Raw genomic sequence first — 21,403 nt, 5'->3', positions numbered from 1 at the left:
TAAAAATACATTGAAGACTTTTTTATATTTTACCAAATGACCTCACACAATATGTTTGTGTGTGTGTGCCAAAATTTAAAAAAATAAAAATGGAATGTGGAATTATTATTATTATTTTTTTTTAATGGTCCATTCATTCATTCAATCGGAAAATACAATCTCATGTAATTATATTGATCTATTATACTTACAAACCATTTTCCATGCATAAATAGGGATGTTTAACGTAAATTTAAAAAAAGCTGCTAAATATAACTGTAGGTTTTGAGTGAGTTGCCATTGTTGTTCAGTTTATTTTCCCAATTTTTTCCAGTCATCTCACATTTGTAGGTTGAAAACCTTGGGAATTCCCAGCGTTGCGGAAGGCAACATTCCAAATGTATTGGTAAGATGAAGCATTAAGATAGAGGAGGAACAATTAAAGGGTCGACTGATGAAGAGGACTTTTGTCCATGAGGTCAGCCCTCGTAATAAAGAACAAAAACGTCCAAAGCGAAGCTTTGCAGAGGGCGCCCGGATGATCGCGCCCCAGGTGACCACGGCGATGACATGGTCAGCCTCCAGCAACAAACGGTCTCAGACTGACGCCATCAGAGGGCGACTTTGGCCTCGCGCAGCGCCCGGAGGAGCGCTTGTCGTATCTGTCGCGATCGGGGAGAGACTACGGCCGGCTCGGCTGCCCCGCATCGCCGCGATCCCGATTGCTCGACGAACGTCGATCTGCTCGCACGACGACTGATGCGAAATTCTTGAGTTCCGAATACATTCACGAGGCCTCGTCGCTTCCTAAATGCATTCAAGATATCACTTATGACGCAATCGCGCTATCGGGATAAAGTTGATTGTATTGTTGAAATAATAGTGCTGGGCTATGCAGTTCTCTACACTTTGTGATTATCGAAAGTAGCGATCATGATTTTCGCTTGCCATAAACTATTGATAAACTTTGAATGTTATATTGATTTAATATGGATATTGTCTGATGTCACACTACAGGCGAATTATTGACTTACGAACATGCTGTAAATCCGACGAGTCTGCAAAAATATCATGTTTTATTCTCAGTTCCACGGCTATCGTACTTTATCGTGTCAGGTTTTTCTTGTAATACTTATCGATTGTCTCGCAATATCGTGATACCGTTTGAACAGTATCGCAATTTTTGCTTCGCTGGCAGTGTTGACTGCACACGGGGCAAATTCGAGATTCCCATTTTCATTCGATAGCTACAACTGAGATTCAGAAAACTTCATTGGCGGTCTGCGTTGTATCGCAGCAGCCGAAGGCTCCTCTGCCAGTGCCTGAATGAACCATTTTCACACCCGTGTGTGTCTGTGTGTGTGCTTTGCGCTGGTAAGGGGGGTACATGTGCGTACGCAAGCGGTTAAATTAGCCTCTAATTGTATTAACGGTGGATTATGCCTTCCGGTCGGATTTTTTAATACGCTCTCTTGGTGCTTTTTATACTTTTTAAAATGGAGAAAAGGTGGCGGTGTGGAGGGGGTGCGCGCACGCGGGGTTGGCTTCTTTTACGAGCTGCGATCGCGGCTGCCTCTCGTGACAACGACCGTGTGTACAAATGGGCAGTGAGCTCAGCCAGTAACGGGAGTGTTAGCGATAATGTGTACGCGATCGCGTCCCGGTCTGCCAGCTAACACGCTAACACCATCGCCCCTCCTTGTTTGAAGCTGGCAGCCATGAACGGGAATAACAGTGGGGGGGGGGGGGGGGATCGGTAGAGGCGTGCTTGTGAATTCCATCTAATTACTCCATCACATAATTTCACAAATTGCCTTTTCAGAGGGGAGAGGGGAGCGGGGCACGGGGCGCGTCGGGGGATCGGAGGCCCGAGCTTTCATTTACTACTCATTTCTTGTTAAATTAAACAAGAAAATACCATTTGGATGAAAGCAAAAGGGGGTTGGGGCAGCGGGGTGTAGATTCCAAATGCATGATGGGATGCTTTGAAGAGGCAGTACCATGTTTCCTCCTCAGAGGCCATCAGTGCAGCGCTGACACTTTCCGCCATGGCTGTACGGGCAATTCTACTTGACTTTTCGCCACATTTCCACCAAGTGGTCCAGTTCTCCGGTTTGAAATGCTAAACCAAGATTTTTTTGGGTCGTTTCTGTTGTAAAAGGTTTTGGTTTTTTTTCCCAGGTCAAAGTAGTATGATCTGGTTTGCGAGCATACGGCATACTGGACAAAGAATTGTCACTTTCATGTCGTAAAATATGATAAATCATCGGGACTGTACACAGTTTTATCCATATTTACAGATAACGTTAGCCTTGCAGTGTCACGTTTATCGGTGTTGCTGGATGCATTGATTGAGTACCTAAAATTGAAAACTGCACCGCTTGATGGAAACTCGCCTTTTAATAACAAAGCACGCAAAATTCTACAATTTTTTTGCAGTTTCTATTGTAAGCGGTCTCAAAGCCTGCACCATCCAAATCTTAAATCACCCAATCAGCCTTTAGCCGAGCTAAACACGCTGCTGTCCACCGATTGGCCCGACAGACATTTGTCACGTCCGTATTGTAGAATACAACAACAAAAATATTGAAGTGAGAGGAATGCACGCCACGTGTGTCACGTAAATGGACCTTTTTGGGTAAATCAAGAAAACGCAAGCCTGATTCAGCAAACATAACGTAGCGTAATGAACCAAAGAATTGGGTGGAAATGTGGCTTGCAGATGAAGACTTCCACCCTGAACGATTGTCTAAATTATTGATGATATCCAAAGACCACAGATTTCGAATACTAACTTTTCCTGCTAGAATCGCGCCTAAGACAATAAGATGAAATATGCCAAAACCTCAGATAAGATGCAGAAACCCAGCTGGATGCTGGATGAATGCCTCCCACTACATCTCCTGGCAGCTTGATCGCACCACCCACCTTCCCTTCCACTCAGGCACGATGGCGCCTCCCCCGAGGGCCCGAACGTGAGCGGCGGGCCCGCTGCTCTTGTCTAGTTTTGCTGTATCAACATCTTCCCCTGCATGCGCGCTCAATTATTAAATACACTTGAAAGATAATGGGGGGGGGGGGGGGGGGGGGGGGGTTGTTTGTGTGCAATTGGTGTAAGACAAAAAGCGGCAGCTGAGACAGTGAGGCAGCTAGCTCGTAAGTGTGGCATTAACCGGAGAGTAGTGCGATTAAAATGATGGCGATACGGTAAAAATGATGCGTCCAATAAAACCAGGCTGCTGCAGATTACTGCGTGATAGTCTTGCGTCCATTAAGCAGCACACTACAAAATATAGCTTGACTTGTGCTGTCCACTCACTGATTGGTCGATAGAGAACTGAATGGAATAGCGGTAATAAGATTGGAATGTTTAGATAACAAAAAGCAGTTGAAGAATATCACAAATTACGACAGAGGGAGGGAGCCACAGTCACTGATGCACTTTTCGGCCACAGGAGAACAGTAAAACGTAAATATAAGCTCTGCACGCAGGCGCTGCTGCCAGCCACAGCTCACGCCCAGACACTCACACGCAGACCCCAGCAGGCATTTTATGCTTGTTTTTTTTTTTTGTGGTCGAATACATTTACAATGCCTTTAAAACGTTTTTTAAATAAGTCTAAATGCGTTTAAAGAGAGTCGCAGGGGATAAACTAAAAACAAATGTTCTTTACGTCGCAGATCTTCAGCTATTGCGTCTTGAACGTACCGGCCGCGATAAACGGGGGTTCTCTGTACTGTCATGACAGATCTCTTGGGCATTTAGTTCTGGACTTTCAAACCAGCCTCATATGCTGATGGAGCGAAGCCAGCCCGCAGTGTTGGCGTGACATTTCGGGTTGCATGAGTTCAAGTGTAAAGATGAACTCCATCAAGCCTTCACTAAGCGAGGAAGTGCCCTGGTGTGATCTAGCGGTCCGCCGCCGCTGAGGCTATCGGCGCATCGAGTCAAATCACAAGCTCCTTCTCACCATTTCACGTTTCTTTGAAAGAATGACATATTTGTTTTTAATAAGCGCTCCATCAAAGTGTCTCCACGATTCGCGAGCCGGGGGGCGTGCCTCGCTCGGAGCGGACGCCAACACAAGCGTGTGTCTGTGAGAGAGCGGTGCAGCGTGATAGTAGAAGAAGAAGAATGAGAGCGGCTGTGATCTGGCGAGCGTCGATGTGTTGTTTGATGTGCTAAAAACCAAAGTGGCTGCGGTCGCGTGGAGATGTTTTCACATGAGATGTGACGCCGAGAGCGACCGAGGACCAAAATGTATTATATATTACTAGCGAGTGCCATTTGAAAGTAATCATTCAGCCAATTCAGGAAAAATGGCATCTTCAAATCAATGTGGCCACCGTCCTATTTTCGGTAAGCCAGCACGTGACGGTACAGGACTTAAGAAACCCAAGTCACAGAGAGAGGAGTAATATGTGCCGACTGAGCGAATGGAATCTCAGTGGTAAATGTTGATTATATCCCGAGAAAGGATAAACTCAAGTCCCAGAGAAGGGAGTAATACATGCTGACTGCGTAAATGGAATTATTCTCAAATACCAGCATTTTATCTGACCAGAGAGAAGAGAAACCCCCGTCTCAGAGAGAGGAGTAGTCAATGCCAACTCAGCGACTTGAGTTATTTAAAAATCCCAGCGTTTTATTCTGTTTGTCTTTACAAACCCAGGTCACAGACAGGAGTAATACATGCCGACTGATTCAATGGTATTACTTCATAATTCCAGCAGATGGCGTTTTTTCTTTTTTTCTTTTTCTTTAATATGTAAGGAATACAAAGAAACCGAAGTCGCTGGGAGGGGATTAATACATGCTGACTGAATGAATGTAATGGTGGAGTATTTTGGAAAACAAATTCCGTTTTCTCTATCCGAACTCACCGTGAGATGCTGGAAGAGCCACGCCCGCATGATGTTGGTGGCCACCTTGGGGAAGATGCCCCGCTTCTTGTTGCGCTTCTTCTCCTTATCCGGGTCATCGTCGTCGCCCGTGCTCGGCGAGGCCACACTGTTGTCCAGGCCGTCGCCTGCAAAAAAAATAAAGAGAAATAAAAAAGAAAGAAATAAAAGAAGGCGAGAGATTAAACGCGCCATTTGTTGACGTCAAGCACCTCAAAGGGGGATAAAATAGCGAGGAATTCCCAGGTGGTTGGAGGGGGGGCGGGGCTTGGGGGGGCTTTGTAAGCTAACGCAACAATAGCCCAAAGTGAATAGCGCATCATAAACGCATTCATTTTTAATACTTTTATAAATATCCTTGCCTTTCATAACCCCCCCCCCCCGCCAGTCAAAACACAGCTCGCATCCCAGCACAAAGGACTTGTAAGGTCGCATTTCCCCACTCAGCCATCCCGGCCCGCGCAGAATTGAAACTGACAGAGAGATTTAGTCTTTATTATTCTGCATTTGGGAGGGGGGGGGGGGGTTAATAGTTATTCCACCATTTGACTTGCACTGGAAAAGAGTAACACGGCGGTACAAAAGGGGAGGCTGCCAAACGGAAGGTAGTGCAAAAAAACGGCACCAACAAAGCTAGCTGCTTTTCATAACAATGGCGTCACGGATGCTTACAGCAACCTGTAGGGCTTCGATAAGGTGCTATATTAAGGCCGGTTCACCTCACCTGAGGGGGAAGAGAGCTTAAGAAGGGCGGGGGCTTTCAAAAGGCTTTTTTTTCTTTGCATGCACGCATGTACGGTACACACGCACATCTCACCAATTACTGTAGGCGCTCCATATGAGCCTAATTGTTGCTATCGGTATTCAAAAAAGAAGGCAGATGACATTCATCAAAGAAACACGAGGAGCGGTAAACAAGCGACAGAGCTGAGCTGCGAGTGCGGAGAAAAGTAAAATACAAATAAAAAGCGCGGCGAGAATTGGCTGCGGTTATTTATTGATTAAGCGCAAAGCACTTCGAAAGCACGCTCGGCATCCAGCGGCGCGTGAGTGACACCTCGCTAAACCCCGAGCACATTGATAATTAATGGGGATGTTGGCGCTAATCCGGCTGGAGATGACTTTTTTTCCACGCCCGCCGCCATCAGCGGAATAATCAGCGGCCTAAAACCCGGGGCCTTTGCTCCCCATTACCTCGGGCAAAAGAATTCCTGAAAGCGCGCCTGCGGGGGACCTGAATTATACACGCCATTAGGATAGCGAGAGCGCCCAGATTCGTACTGCCAGCTCCCGCAACGCCGAGATGCATATGCGCACATATGGAGAGCTTTTTAATGAAGTTGCAGCGATAAAGAGAGGTTCCAGAAACACAGGTGCGAACATTAATAATGCACATATGTGCAGGCACCACTGCGGAGCGTGCGGATGCAACGCTTTTAGCCAAACGGTGTGTTCGGACGACATGGACAAGGAACTTTCGGAAGACCATTGTGACCTATTGTCGAAATTTTGTTCCAGGGAAATTTTCCAGGTTCATAGAAGTCTCTGGTCGGGGTTCTACTACTTTGAAGAGTTCCAGGAACCTTAGCGGCGGGTTATGCACCTCCGATCATATCGGAATAAATGTTTAAATTTAGCAACTACAAGTATCAAGAACTTCCTGACAAGTCGACAACAGGAACTGTACACCGGAACTAAGAATTTTAAAGGAATCATGTGTTTGGATGACTTCATTTACTGTCAAAACTTGTCAAACTTGTACCCAGGAGGCACATCGGCCACAAGAACCGGTAACATTTGGAAAGATATTTTGTGTTTGGACTGCGGGAAGTCGAAATCTAGTTAGAAGTGTCTACATTTAGTTCCAGGGACGACAAGTACCAATAGCTAAAGGTTCATGGAGCTTTATGGCAGTATGTCAACCACAGGAACTTTACCTCAAATCTAGGAACCCTTGGATAACCATTGCCTGTCTGGAAACATTGCCTAAAGTGTACTTCCGTCTAAAGTCAGTGTATTTCAGCGTGTAATTCATCAGAGCCAAAAGAAGACCTTTTAAAGGAGGTAGTACTTTGGGGAAGGCTATGCACCTCCAGGAACAACAAGTACAGTACCAAGAACTTACTGAACCTTTCGGCAGCAGGAACTGTACCCCAGAACTTGGAATTTTCAGGTAATCAATTGAGTGTTTGGACTGCTGGAAGTCTAAATTTAGTTCCAGAAACTAAAAGATGACCACTGCCTGTTTGGAAAAAATTTCTGGGGTGATTTATCAGGGCCAGAAGAAGACCTTGCTAAAGAGGTAGGACTTAGGAGAGCTCCAGGAACCTTTTGGTTGGGTTCTGGACCTCTAAACATAACTGACTGGAGCCTTTTAGTTCTGGGAACTGCAGGTACCAAGAACTAACGGTTCCTGGAACTTTAGGGAGCAGGAGCTTTACTCCAGAACTAGGAACCTTTGGAGGGCCATTGTCTGTTATTGCCTGAATTTAGTTCCAGGGTTAGTTATCAGGGTCTACAAAGGTGGGTTATTTCGTGAGGTACAGGAACCAGGGCTGACCATTACTCCACAACGAGGGGCTCTTTGGTGGACCATCGTGCGTTTGGACTCAATTGAACTACTGTCTAAACTCAGTTCTCGGATATAAAGACACTACTATTCCCCAAAGGCTCAGGAACCATCAAATATACAGTACACTCGATAGAGTATATTCAAACCTTTATTACAGAACATATACTGTACACTAAAACTACCTTTTGCAGAATGCAACAGCTGGTCTGTAGTCATGTCGCTCATACATATGCTCATTACAGTCTGTTTGTTGTAAAACTACCTTGTGCAGGCTAGTTTGTTATCAAGTACGGAGGCTTTAAAGGGTTAAAAAAAAAAAAAAAAAAAAACATGCAAAGTGTTCCATTATCAGTGTTTCTTGAAAAATAAATTTTGGGTTTGGGGGCTGAGCACCCCTGAAGTTCAAACAGTGCGAGTCATGTGTATGTGTGTATGTGTGTGTGTGTGTGTGTGTGTGTGTGTGTGTGTGCGTGCGTGCGTGCGTGTACGGGCGGGTCCGTCCGTGCAGCCGAGGCGTTTGTAATCCAAGAGCAGATTTTCATTGGAAGCAAATGCTCTGAATCCGCTGTAAAGACCAGCTCATGTTCAGCAAAGCCTACAATAACAAACCCAGGGGCTCGTCCCGTGCGAGTTGGGAAAACAGAAGCAAATGGCGAGCGAGTGAGGGAGGGAGGAAATGGAGGGAGGGAAGGAAGGATGAGGAAAACCATGAGAAGTATGGCAAACTACAGCGCTAAAAGAAGACGCTTGCCTTGTTTTCGTTTTCTTCTCTGACTGTCACGCAAGCATTTGCCATCTCAACAAACAAAACAGAGCTCACCATATTGGCATCAAAATGTGTCAAATACGAGTTTCAAAGTTGGACTTCCAGTCAGGGTTAGGGTTTCAAATTAGCCTTTCGAGCCAACGATAGGGTTTTAAGGCAAGTTTAGGGTTTGAAAGGTGGCGTTCAAGTCAGGTCCAGGGTTTGAAAGTAGGGCTTCCAGTCAAGATTAGAGTTTAAGTGTAGTGTTTTAAAGCCACACTTAGGTTTTAATGTTAGGAATTCAAGTCAGGGTTAGGGTTTCAAATGAGGGTTTCTAGCCAAGGTTAAGATTCGCAAGTAATGTCTCTAACCAGGGTTAGGGTTTCAAGATGGGGTTTTAAACCAGGGTTAGGGTTTCAAATTAGAGTTTTAGGGCAGGATTAGGGTTTGAAAGTAGTGCCTTCCAGCCAGGTTCAGGATTTCAAGATAGGGCTTCAAATCAGAGTAAGGATTTCAAACCAGGATTGAATTCGAAAGTAGGGTTCCCAGCTAGGGTTTAGGTTTCAGACCAGTGTTATGGGTTCAAATTAGGGTTTCCAGCCACGGTTAACATTTGAAGGTAGGGTTCTAGCCAGTGTTATGGTTTCAAATCACGGTGGGGATTTGAAATTAGGGTTTCAAGCCAGGACTAGGGTTTTAAATATGAGTTTTAAGACCCGGTTTGGGTCTGTAAAACGATCCAAGTGCATCACAAGTGGAAAACCTAAGCAGGTTATGTCTTAACAGTAACCCGACTGCGATCTCATTACATCATTAAGCTTCGAGTGACCACATCCAAGATGGCCCCGCTCGCACCAAAACGCCCCAAAAATACTCAAGACACGACACCGACCAGCAAGAAGAAGAAGACGAGGACGAGGACGAGGATGAGGTTGAAGAAGGGGCGAATCAATGAAGGGTGCTGCATGGCCGTGGGGGTGCGAGGCTGGATGGTGGGTGCGTATTTGAGTGTGTGTGTGTGTGTGTGTGTAACATGCATGCATGCATGGATGTGCATCGGTCTGTGTACGTGTGTGTATGCGGCCTTTTCTTTATGCATGTGTGTTTCCAAGCACGGCGGCACTGTGTGCAAGCGCGTTTGTGTGTGTGTGTGTGTGGCAATTAAGGAGCAGGCCAGTGACTGGAAGGAGCCAGGGGCAATTGAAATGCCCCGGGGCCAACCAAGGGAAAGAATATTTTATCAGTCGCCTCACACGCCGAGTACACTCACACACACGTACACACACACACACACGCGCCCGCGTGCGCGCACACACACACACACACACACACATTCTGGGAGCAAACAGATAATGACGTAAAAAGTAGGTTAGCCTTGGTAGTGTTTGGCCATGCGTTTCCACTAGCGTTGTTAGCATTAGCCCCTTCCATGCTCATTCGGTGCAGGTAGTTGGTATTCTTCGTTTTGAATTCCCACGTCATCCCTGCGTTACTTTTTGCTGAAGAAAGGAGAGAGGATATTTGAATGCGTTCAGCAAAAGAAGAGGGGGGGGGGGGGGGAAATCTGTCATTTTGCTGGTCAAATTGTCCCGTTTCTCAAGTTTTTTTTTTCAGTAAGAAACTTGTAAGTGCGATCAACACATACAATTGTGTTGATCAACACAAATTCCGATCCAACAATTCAGATTTACGTCGCTTTGAACAAGCTCGCCATCTTTTTCCGGATTTAGGACCACAAGTTTGAGTGGGTGAAATCCAGCTGACATTGATGGACAAAAACATCTACAAAAAAAAGATAGCGTTATTGCCGCACAAATTCTGATCCAAACACTTTAGATTTAAGTTGCATTGAAAGTTTATGGGCTTTAGCACCATGTATTCAAATGGACGAAATCTGATCCAAGTCGACGGAAGAGAACATCCATGTAAAATGCGTTATTGTCCGACAAAGTTTGATCAAACGTTTCCTATTGAGGGCACATTGCAAAATTACCAACCTTTACCAGACTTAGGACCCTCATACATTGGTATAATGAATGTTTACCTAGCAATGACACATGGGGCTAAAGAATAGGCAGAAACATCTCATTTATAGCATTTCTTTTGTTGCAAATAGAAACCTATTTTTTTATGTCATACCCACACACACCTTATTTTACCAAATTGTAAACGCAAACGTAGCATGGATTAGTCTTTCATGTCCAATTTCCATACGAGGAGGGCTCAACAAAACAGCGCTATCAAGGTGGCTAATGACGCTTCATCTCCTTTGTCTTACGTCTCAAGGCAAACGCTGACATTATCGAGCGCTATCTAGGCTAATCTGTTATGATCTGATTACGAGCCGTCGCTCGCGCGCCGCGTCGGAGGTGTCGGACGTTTTTCCGCTGCCTGAAAAAGTGAACGTCCGCCAATTTCTGCCAGTCGGTCATGTTCCAAACTGCGGCGTGTCACTCCCGGCACCACGTGGGAGAATTATGACATTTAAGATTTCTAACATGTCTATTTGTTAGCCCCCCCCACTTTGCCAAGAGCACAAAGGGTGATGAATATTAGCTTTGTGCCAGCTGTCACGAGTACAGGGATCATTTACAGATGGCTAAACGCTTTTTTTTTTGGAGATGTTTGTGTGAGATTTGATGGAGCGTGAGGTGGATTGAGAGGGAGAAGAAGTGCTTTGAGGTGATGTCATATAAGGGCTTCTTTCTGCTCGGTCAAGTGAACCCCTCCCGCGGGCCCGGGTTCTTTTTGGACTTTCACAACCGGAGCATCTCACGTAACGCCGGGCCGGGCCGGGCGAGACCCAGGCCTCGGGGCCTCGCTATCGTGTTCCGCGCTGGGCTCTTGTGTAGCAGGTGAGAAAACCAGCTGAAATCCAGGTGGTGCTCACAGAGGCAACATTCACACAGTGGGGAAAATTAGAACCAGCTTGGATTTTTTTTTTTTTTTTTTGACACACACGTCATTCACATATGACTTTTTCTTGGCAACGACATGGAATCAAATCTGGAAAAAATCGGATTTAGAGCCCCCGTGTTGAAATGGCCGAAATCCTGTCAACGTCGATAGAACATAATGGCTATAAAAAATCATTTCCTATTAAACAGTTCAAATTGCACTGCAAAATACGGTACATATCCTTTATGTGATTTAGGACCGACCACATGTTGACGTGGGTGACATCAGACTGGCCTTGATGGAAGCTAACGGCTACGAAAGATTATTTTCAATAAAACTGTGGAGATTGACGTTGCATTGACAATAAATCACATCAAGGATTCTTATCGTTGATGTGATTTAGGACCAGGATGAAGTGGGAGAAATCTGATTGACGCTGATGGGAGATAACATCTCTGAAAAATACCTTCCGATCAATCAGTGTAGCTTGAGGTTTCATTGCAAAATAACCATCCTTTATGTGATTCAGGATCACATGTTGAAGTGGACTCAATACAATCGACGTCAATGGAAGACATGGTTTCGGGAAGATCATTTCCAATAAAACTTTTCAGCTTGCATTGGAAACTCCCTACTCTTTATGTGATTTAGGACCACGTGTTGAAGTGGCCTGAATCTGATTAACGTCGATGGACGATAACCTTGACAGAACGTCACGTTATTTTTGTAAGAAATTACAATCAAAGGTTTTAGGCGTTGAGCAAAATCCATCCTTTACCGGATTTAGGACCACGAACTGAAGCGGGCGGTGATTCGAGGTCGCGTTTATAAAAACAATGTGACCAGAAAGAAACAAAAAACATTTTCATAGACACACACTGCATTCCGAACAATCCTCACTGGGTTATGCAGGGCTCCCGAGAAAAAGCAGAAGGGGGCGGGCGGTGAGCTTGAAAAAAGTGGCGCTTATTGTATTCAGGCCATTCAAAAGCTCTAAAGCGGGGGGGGGGTGGGGGGGCGGCGTGCAGGGGGGCCCTCCAGGACCCTCCCATCTCCCAAATATTCTGAACATGCCGGAATTCCTGGGAGGTTCCAAAAACGGGGTACGCTTTCAAAAGCATCTCTCCTTTTTTTTCTTCCCTGGGATGTTGCACGGAGCGAAGTTCCAAAAATGGCAACTAAAACTATTCCAAACAACACACACTTGACACAGAACACTCTCTGTGTCCGAAAGTTTTTGGGTTTTTTTTCAGTCCGAGTACGGAGGAGAGGCGAGAGAAATCCCCCCCGACAGCGCACCATTGGGCGCATAATGACATGCGCTGTGGACAAAACAAAACGGCGGCGCGGCACTTCGCGGCGCGTCTCGTCTAGACTTTCCCTTCCTGCCCGCGCCAGAGAGCCACGCCACTATTTTGGGATCGCAATGCGGTCGGCTCGCATCCCTCCGCCGGGGTACATTTCACTTAGCGGAACGTAAAAACAAACAAAAAGAATTGAGTGGCGTTGTCATGGCAAACAAAAAAAAAAAAAAAAAAAGTGCAATCGGTTCAACTTAATTTCGCTGCTGAGTCACATATACAGCAAGGCACGTTGTTGTTGTTGTTGTTGTTGTTGAAAAGTATAATTTGCTGTAGTTTTAATGACAACAACACTACAGCGTGTACATTTGATGAAAGAGTCCAGTGCTAGTCTGTCATTCTCGTCCGTGAACACATTAAAAATTATTTTCCCTATAAAATGATGTTATAATAAAGTTAGCAAAAACATTTGACAGACATCGACCGACGAAGCGTTACTGTGGCCGAATTTCAGATTTCCAATTAAACTGTTCAGATTGAGGTATCTTACGAAATATCTCCCCTTTTGGCGATTTGTGTTGAAGTGGACAAAATTCGATCGATGTCAATGAAAAATAACGTTATTGGTGCACAAATTCCAATCAAACTATTTACCCCTTGAGATCGCATTGCAAAACACCCATCTTTTATGTGATTTACATTGAAGTGGACGAAAATCTGATTATTCGTTCGTTATTGTCGAACGGATTCTGATCCCAATTGGGGTCACGCAGCAAAATAACCATCCTTTGTATAAGTGGGCAAAATCCGAACGACTTCTACAGAAGAAAGCGATATCGTCACCCAAATTCCAATCCGACGGTTCTGCTTGACGTTGCGTTGTAAAAATGTTCCGGTAATGTCGCTGGTAGCTAATGTCTACGTTATTGTCGCGCAAAGGTTCCAATCAAACGGTTAAGATTGAAGAAGCTGCATTGCAAAAGATCCTCCCTTTATGTGATTTGGGGCCCCGTATTGAAGCGGAGGAAATCCGATCGTCGTCATTGTCGCGCACATTACGATCAAACGGTTCAGTCCAGGTTGCGAGCCAAAATAGCCATCCTTTATGGGATTTAGGACAATGTGCTGAAGTACACGAAATCTGATCGATGTCAACGGAATTTGGGATTTGACCTGTCATCGCAAAAGCTTTTGCAGACACTGTATGAGGTATTGTTCCATGACAGCGCTGCTAATTAAACGGTCCCTTAAACTTCATAAAAGTCATCTCTTTGATTAGTAGTCGGCGTCATGAGCAACTACGGACGATAATGTGCCGATTCCGTAGCGTTTTTTCACACAGAGAACCTGCAAGCTGTGCTCCCTTTATACACAAAGTGCTGCTCTTAAAGTAGACATACAATACACAATGAACAGGAGACACTGGAATGCTTTTATGCGTCGAGCAAAAGGTCAGCTGATGTGCGTGTGCGTGTTATCGCTGAATGTAGGTCAACACTATTTCTGTATATTGTGACATCATAATGACTTGAAATGACTGTTAACGTTACTTCGATTGAAAGAGCATCAAATATATGGTTGTTCTCGTGTCTATGACAATGTAAGGGCTGTGTGAGTGTGGTTTTTTATGTGTGTGTGTGTGTGTGTGTGTGTGTTTGTGTGTAAGGGGAGGGGGATTATGCGCGGTGGTGTGGGTGGGGCTCCCGTTGACATCGCCAGAGGTGACGGCAAAAAATGTCAGCGTAAATGTGACTGCTCTCTCGGTGCAGTTTTTCCCCACCGTAAAGGGTCATCACCACGGGCCTGCCTTGACACGCCGCAAAACGGCCCCGAGCGCCGGCCAGCGACACGACATTAAACCTATGACACACACAAACAAACACACGACAGATACACACATAAACACACACAGTCACTGGCTTTTATTCCCACTTTCGGGAGAAAGGGGCCGACGGTACAAGCTAGGATGGAATTGTCGGGTGATGAGTTCACCCTTTCATGTCGAGCACTTTTCCTGTGTAGCTCCTGTGTTGATTTCTTTTATTTTTATTTTTTTTAACCCCCGCTCTTGCCTTTGTTTTACCGCGATAGCCGCCACTGTCCCCAACCGAAATAAACAGAACGGCTTGAAATGATCCACAATCAACGAAAGAAGTCCAGAGCATGTCCGGTGTACTACAAAGTATAACGAATGGGATCACTCCTGTCGCCAGTTATTTGTAATAACAGCCATCTTGCGCAATGGAAATGAAGAGAGCAACTTCAAATAATGCACAGAGGACTACAAAAAAAAGAAAAAAGAAAAGTCCATAGAGTCAAAAGAAAAAAAGTCCACAGCAGGCGAGTCACGCACGAGCGTATGTGATGAAGGCGATCGCTCCGCTCACCACTCTACTGGACAATAAAAACAAACAGAATGACTAGAAATAATCCACAAAATTAAAAAAGACATTCCACAGTGACAGAGTAGAGAAACTAAATAAATCCAAGGCAGAAAAGGCGCTACCCCCCCCCCCCCCCCCCCCCCCCCCCCAAGCTTCAACTTTGACTTCGTTCGGTACCGAAAGCAGCAGGTGGTCAGAAGACTTGAGGAGTTTAGGGATGGGGCAGCACACAGACGAAGTAAATCAGTGCAAGACTGTTTTGAGATTTGAAAACAAAAAGCAAAATCTAAAAATGAACTCCAAAATGCACAGAGGGAAGCGAGAAGAGGAGTTATGTGCTCCCTCTTGCGTGTTCCAGTTAAGCAGCGAGTGGCAGCATTTGGAAACAACTGGAGACGATTGAGGGAGGCCTGGCTGACTCCAAAATAAAGTGCAATACATTAATTCAGCAGAGATGTGATGCAGGCGTGGATTACTGTTCCAGAACGACAAGAAATAATCCAAAGAGTAAAAAAAAGAAAAGAAAAGAAAATTACAAAGGCACATATAAAAATGTTTGATGATGAACGAACTCCAAAAGTGATAACAGCACCTTACAAAGTCGAAATAACAGAAAAATAAAACTAATCCACAGCGACAAATATTCTTGAGGTACCAAAGTAACAACATTGTTGTTCGAAATTTGAATAACCTTAGCGGAGGTGCTATTATTAGCCCGCAGCGCTATTATCGATCTGATAAGCGAGCAGGGGGTAAAATCCTGTTTTATCACCCGTGATAGCGCAACTTTCCCCGGATACTTCTGCCGACAGATGCCCCCCGAAACCTCCGGGCTTAATTCCAGGCAGAGTAGAAGTCTGTGTCCTTGACTCTTTGAGACATGTCATTCATTTTCTAGTCTTTTCAAGCACCTACTTAACTAAACCAAATCGGGGGAAGACCGGTATGGTTTTCCCCTTTTATTTTAGTTGAGCCCGAAGGGTCGCCGTCTTTGTCCCGCATCCGCATTCAAGGACTTTGTCAGCTGACTTTTGGAAAAAGGCCGTCCGCCGTGCCATTGTGCCGCTAAGTGCTCTTGGCTTTTGTGTGGCCTCCCACCCCTAGCGCCCCCTTTCCCCCTTCTTCCATTTGACCCCCCTCGCTCTCCATCTACCGCTCTTCGCTCAGAAGCTCGGAGGTGTCAAAAGCCATCGAAGACGCAGCCAAACAATTGTGAGAGGGAGAGAGCTCAAATGTGACAAGGCAGCCATTTCATCAATACATCTTAACAGCGGGTCTTGAAAACCGTGCCAGATTTAGCCGAGGTTTCTCCTTCCTTTTTTTCCCCCGTACCCTATGGATTATTTCTAGTCGCTCTGCTTATTTCTACTGTGTAATTTTCAACAGTGTTGACAGTGATGATAGGAACGAACTCATTATACGACACGCACGTGGCACTGCGCCACGTGCGTGCTGCCGACTTGTTTTTTGACTTCTCTTTGTAAAGATATGAAGATAAAGATTAGGGTGTGGATTTCAGCTTGTCGTGAAAGGTTTAGGCACCTCACACTCGAACAGAGAATGTATATGGATGGTTAATAAAAACAATTTAAAAAGTTTGTGTCGCGGTCGTTCGTAGAAAACATGTCGCGATCGTGAAAAAAAGTCGACGCTAATCTTCCTGGGGTGCAGAATAATAAACACTAAAACTCAATACACTTAAATATACAATACAGAGAAAGAGAGAAAAAAACATACAATTGTAGAAGAAATATAATGCATACAGATGTTTATGAAGCTTAAAAAGGTCCAATTCACATGTTGAACGCTACATCATGTTCAAGTAAGATTTTATAGCTTTTTTTTTTTGATAAGTGTGTTCAGTTGACATTCTTCAATTGTTTTGCGCAATTCATCGCTCGAAGTGTATTGTGCAAAGTGGATGGCGATAGGACTCATCACGTTAATTATGACTCTTACATTCCACGGGTCCGCGTGCCAGTTTATGCTGGGGACTTTTAAATGATTTCTAGTTGTTCTGGTTACTGGCAAGGAGTCGAGTGTGGGAAGTGGGACTGACAAACAGGTCAGACCTGCTAAGCTGCTTTGCATCGTTGTTTCATTTACGTTTCAGCTGTTGTGTGTGGATTAAATATAACATTTCAACTTCCTCCTCGCTGTCAGCACATCCTTGACGGATGCAGGATGCGGCGTAAGATGGCAGGGAAGGTGGGGGGGGGGGGGGATTTGTAGTCCTATCAAGTCTCCCCACGCGTACCAGATAAGGACTCGAAGAGAAACAGGAAGTGAGCTGGGTTTTTACGGCCGTACTTCCTGCGTGTGGACCGAGCGATATGACCCCCGTGTGGGCGGCAAACGGCCCTTTGGCGCCACAAAGAGGAACGTTTGGAGGACCACTGTGCGTTTCAACCATCGGTACACCCTTGAGTTCTGAGCTGACGTAATTTATCAGGGCCCAAAGACGACGCTGGGAGTGGGTAGCCCTTCTGAACGGTCCAGGAACCTTTGGGGAGATCTGACTGGCTTTTCCAACTACCAAGAATTAAAAGTTAAACGAAATGTATGTGGCATTTGTACTTCTGCACAAAACAGATCTGATTGGAGCCTGTAAGGAACAAGAACCAAAGGTTTCGGGAACTCGAGGCGGTGTTTGAAATGTAGGAGCTTCACCCTGGAACTAGGAACCTTTGGAGGACCATTGTGTACCATAGCGGAGTTTGCAGCACTGACCCAATGTGATCGAAGCCTTTTTGTGCCAAGAAATAAAAGTTCCAGGAACTTAAGGTGGAATCTGACCCACAGGAAATAGGAACTTTAGGAGGACACTTGTGTGCTTGGACCATGTGTACTATTGACTAAATTCAGTTCTGGGTGTACTTTATCAGGGTCAAAAGCAGACCTTATTAGGGGGGGGGGGGCAGTAGTAGGACAGTCCTAGAACTTTTCAGCGGAATTTGCGTCTCTGGCCAGATCTGATTGGAGCCTTTTAGTTCCAAGAACTCCAAATATGAGAAAGAAAAATCTCCTGGAACTTTAGATGACATTTCAACTGTGGGAGCCTTACTGTGGAGCTCGGTGCTTTTGGAGGCTCAATATTGTCGAAATGTAGTTCTGAGGCCAAAAGAGGACCCTTGGGGGGCGGGCAGTACTATTTCCTATCAAGTGTCCTTATGTATACGCAGCCTCACCAAGGCACAGGACGCAAGCTGGCTTTTTACAGACCTACTTCCTGCGTGTGGACCGAGTGATATGACCTCCCGAATAGCCCCGTGGAGTCACTTCCTGGAGGCGGCGGGGTGACTTCCTGTAAGAGTACGACCTGCGTGCGTGCGTGAGTCAGGAGGTCATCTCAGGTGAGCACCTCTTATCTCTTTGGGTTTCACTGACTCGCAGCAACAGCGGACGATCAGGTTACATCCTAATGTGTGTAGCGCAAAGCCACAAGTGGCCTGCCTTGTGTTGCTTTGCAAACACACAAACAAAACAAGCCCCCTCCCCCGCCCCCTCCTGTGTGTTTACCTACAGGTATTTGTTATCTGGGCCCTGGCTTTCCTCTAAACACACAACTCAGCCAGGTCTTTATCTTCCACTTAAAGCCCTATAGCTGCTATCCATGTCAAAGGGAGCACGAGGGGGTGGGGAGGGGGGGGTCTTGAGGGAGGTAATGGAAGGTGAGGAGGGTGAGGGTAGGGGGGAGGCATGTTCGGTGTGGGTCAGCCTCGGGTCAAGCTTTGGCCCCGCCGGTACGCAAGCACTCTCGCCATTAGCGCCGAGCGTTCAGGGATACCGCATTCAAAATGGCAATTTAGTCGGAAATTGTATGAAAAAGTCAAGCGCTACACGAGGTATGAGGTTCAGAAGGTTGAGGTTCTTTTTTTCTATACAAATGTAGCTGCACTGAAAACAATATATTCAAACAAATGACAAAACTTACACATTTGACCATAATTCTAAACAGCCACGCCTGATATTTTATATTATAAAACATATTCATTTTTACAAATGAATAGTGACATAAAATAATATAAAAAAATGAATAGAAATATTTGTAAAATGTGTTTAAATAATATTTCAAAATATATGAAGCCTTCTACCTCATGTTTCAAAACATTTGTTTTTTTTTAATATAATATGACAATATTACATATTTAATACATTAAAGTTATATTGTTATATGTTAGCATTTATTTCGATATACTGAATTGTTTGAAAAATATCGCTGTAGGTTTAAGGAAACCCAATTTACGATTTTCTTTCAGGCTACTTTGGGTCAAATTTAAGCTCTCCTGCAATAAATGTAACCACTAGGCGTGGGCGATACGGGTTCAATATTCAATCACGATTTCTTTACGATCTTACATTTATTCATCTAAACTATTTAAATCTGCCTATTTATATTGACCAAATTACTATTTAACACAACTGCATTTTTAAGATGGCTGAATGGCAGATTTACGGCTGAAACATTATTTTGAAGGCTAATTAAGGCCTCCATTTTTTAGTTATTTTCGGGGGGTAGAATCACATTGGAGACTTTTTTGCACAAAAATCCGACTAAATTCCCATGAGAGGAGGCACCATCTTTCCACCTTTTAAGTGTCAGGTTTGACTTGAGTATAAAACATCAGGTGATTATTGAAGGGATCAAACCGGCGACATCATAGCGGGAACCCTCGCTATGCGGCAGAGCGAGGTGATAAAATAATCCATAAGAATAAATTTAAAGCGGTATCGACCCACATCGGATGATAAAGACAATCCTGTGGGGAAACAGGGGTGGGGTTAAAATGGCGCCTCTCGCGAGTCTTCTGGGCTGGCATGAAATTGGCTTTGCGTGGGTGTCGTTTTGGAGAGCCCGCTGGTAAATTCTCCTGTTCTTTTGTTGGAAAAAGAGGGGAGGGGCAGCAAGAAGGGAGGAGGCCGTGTGTGTGTGTGTGTGGGGGGGGGGGTGTCCGTGCATAATGGTTTTAGCCGGGGAGGTCTGGAACTGTGTCCATAAATTGAATTATTTCAATTTGAGGGCGAGCATGTGAGAGAATAATGCAGAGAGAGGGAGAGCGAGAGAGTACGAGAGAGAGTGCTCATCTCTATTCCACTGCAGGCTCACATTTACAAGTGGGAATATCAAGTAAATTGTGGGAGATTACAGGGGGGGGGGGGGGGGATGTTACCTTGCAGCTGGAAGCGATAGCGGATGAAAGGGAACCGCCACTACGCTACTATCGCCACATTCGGAAATTTCCACTTTGAGCGTGCGATGAACCCACTTTTAGTTTACACACGACGTAGAAAGCAGTTGCACCAGAGCGGCAAGGAACTTTTGGAGAACCATTTTGTGTTTCGCACTTTGTGGCACTATTGTCGAAATGTAGTTCGAGGGTCATTTAGAAGATCCTGCTCGTGGGGCAAGTACTTTCAAGAGTTCCGGGAAAGCTTTGGAGTTACTGATCTTACTGGAAGCTTTTAAGTACCAAAAACTAATAATCCCTGTAAATTTAGGTGACAATTTAACCCTTGAACAAGGAACTTTGGTAGGACCCATGTCTTTTGGGACCATGAATACGATTGTCTCAATTCAGTCCTTGGGTAATTTATCAGAGTTAAAAGTAGACTCATTCACAGTTTACGGTGCTAAACAGATCTGATGGAAACCTTTTAGTTCCAGTAACTACATGTAATAAAAACTAAACTGGAATTTTAGGTGGCATTTTGACCGCAAGAAGTTCTCCGCAGAACTGCCAGAACTAGAGACTTTTGACACACCATTGTGTGTGTTTTTCGCTAGGCATGGGCCGGTATCAAATTCTGATCATATGATAGCCGTGAGCAAAAAATACTGCAGTTTCACAATATCAAAGTATTGCAATTACAGCTCTAAATGTATCATTTCAAAATGTTTGGGTAAATAACATCATACGGTATTTTGATTGAATGCACTTCGTATGTTTTTTTGTAAATAAAATCAAAATGTACTACAACAGTAAAAGCACTTATTGCTCAGAAAATTAATAGCTACTAAACGAACTTGTGTCACCCATGCTAGTTAGCTTTTTAGCTCGTTATCTGCCTCAGTAGCGAGTCTATAGTATCCACCAATTGTACACATGCTAACACTTGGAGCTGTTTGCAAACGTTTATTTCAGGACAACGTTATAGTAAAATAGGGACTAGTTTAGTGAAATTTGTCCCAAAAAATAAAGAAATAAAAGGATCAGGATGAACTTTATTGTCCCAGAGGGAAATATGTTTAAAATGTGAACAATGATGGGCGGCGCTCTTGGAAATGTCAAGATTTGCCCCATTTCACAGCCACACATCATAAGCACGTCTCTACCAAGATGGGAAAAAAATAACTCACTAAGTACCTGAAAAACTCCCAAAAGAAAACTTTTGGGACAAGGGGAAAAGTTGTCTGGCTCACTGTCCGCTAACCACGGTAAATCTTGAAACCAGTGACTGGCCAATGACTAGTTTGGACAGCAGGAACTATTCTGCAAGTTTAGTTCCAGGGTAACTTATCAATGCCAAAAGAGGACGCTGCAATGGGTGTCGTACATTTCAGAGGTCCAGAAACCTTTGGAGGTGAGGTCTGTAAAAGTAAAAGGTCAAAGTACAGATACAG

The 21,403-nt window shown here is 44.7% G+C and overlaps 1 protein-coding gene across 1 annotated transcript in view; it reads right to left on the bottom strand.

Moving 5' to 3' along the window:
* Positions 1-21,403, bottom strand: part of LOC133409511 (homeobox protein Meis1) — a 98,250-nt gene that overhangs the window by 43,836 nt on the left and 33,011 nt on the right. Inside the window, exon 8 of the mRNA XM_061689613.1 lies at positions 4,864-5,009. Within this exon, the coding sequence (XP_061545597.1) occupies positions 4,864-5,009 (146 nt within the window). The remainder of the gene's footprint in view (positions 1-4,863; positions 5,010-21,403) is intronic.

This window comes from Phycodurus eques, chromosome 11 (assembly GCF_024500275.1).
Source record: "Phycodurus eques isolate BA_2022a chromosome 11, UOR_Pequ_1.1, whole genome shotgun sequence".
Taxonomy (NCBI): domain Eukaryota; kingdom Metazoa; phylum Chordata; class Actinopteri; order Syngnathiformes; family Syngnathidae; genus Phycodurus; species Phycodurus eques.
This window is presented reverse-complemented; position numbering and strand designations above follow the sequence as displayed.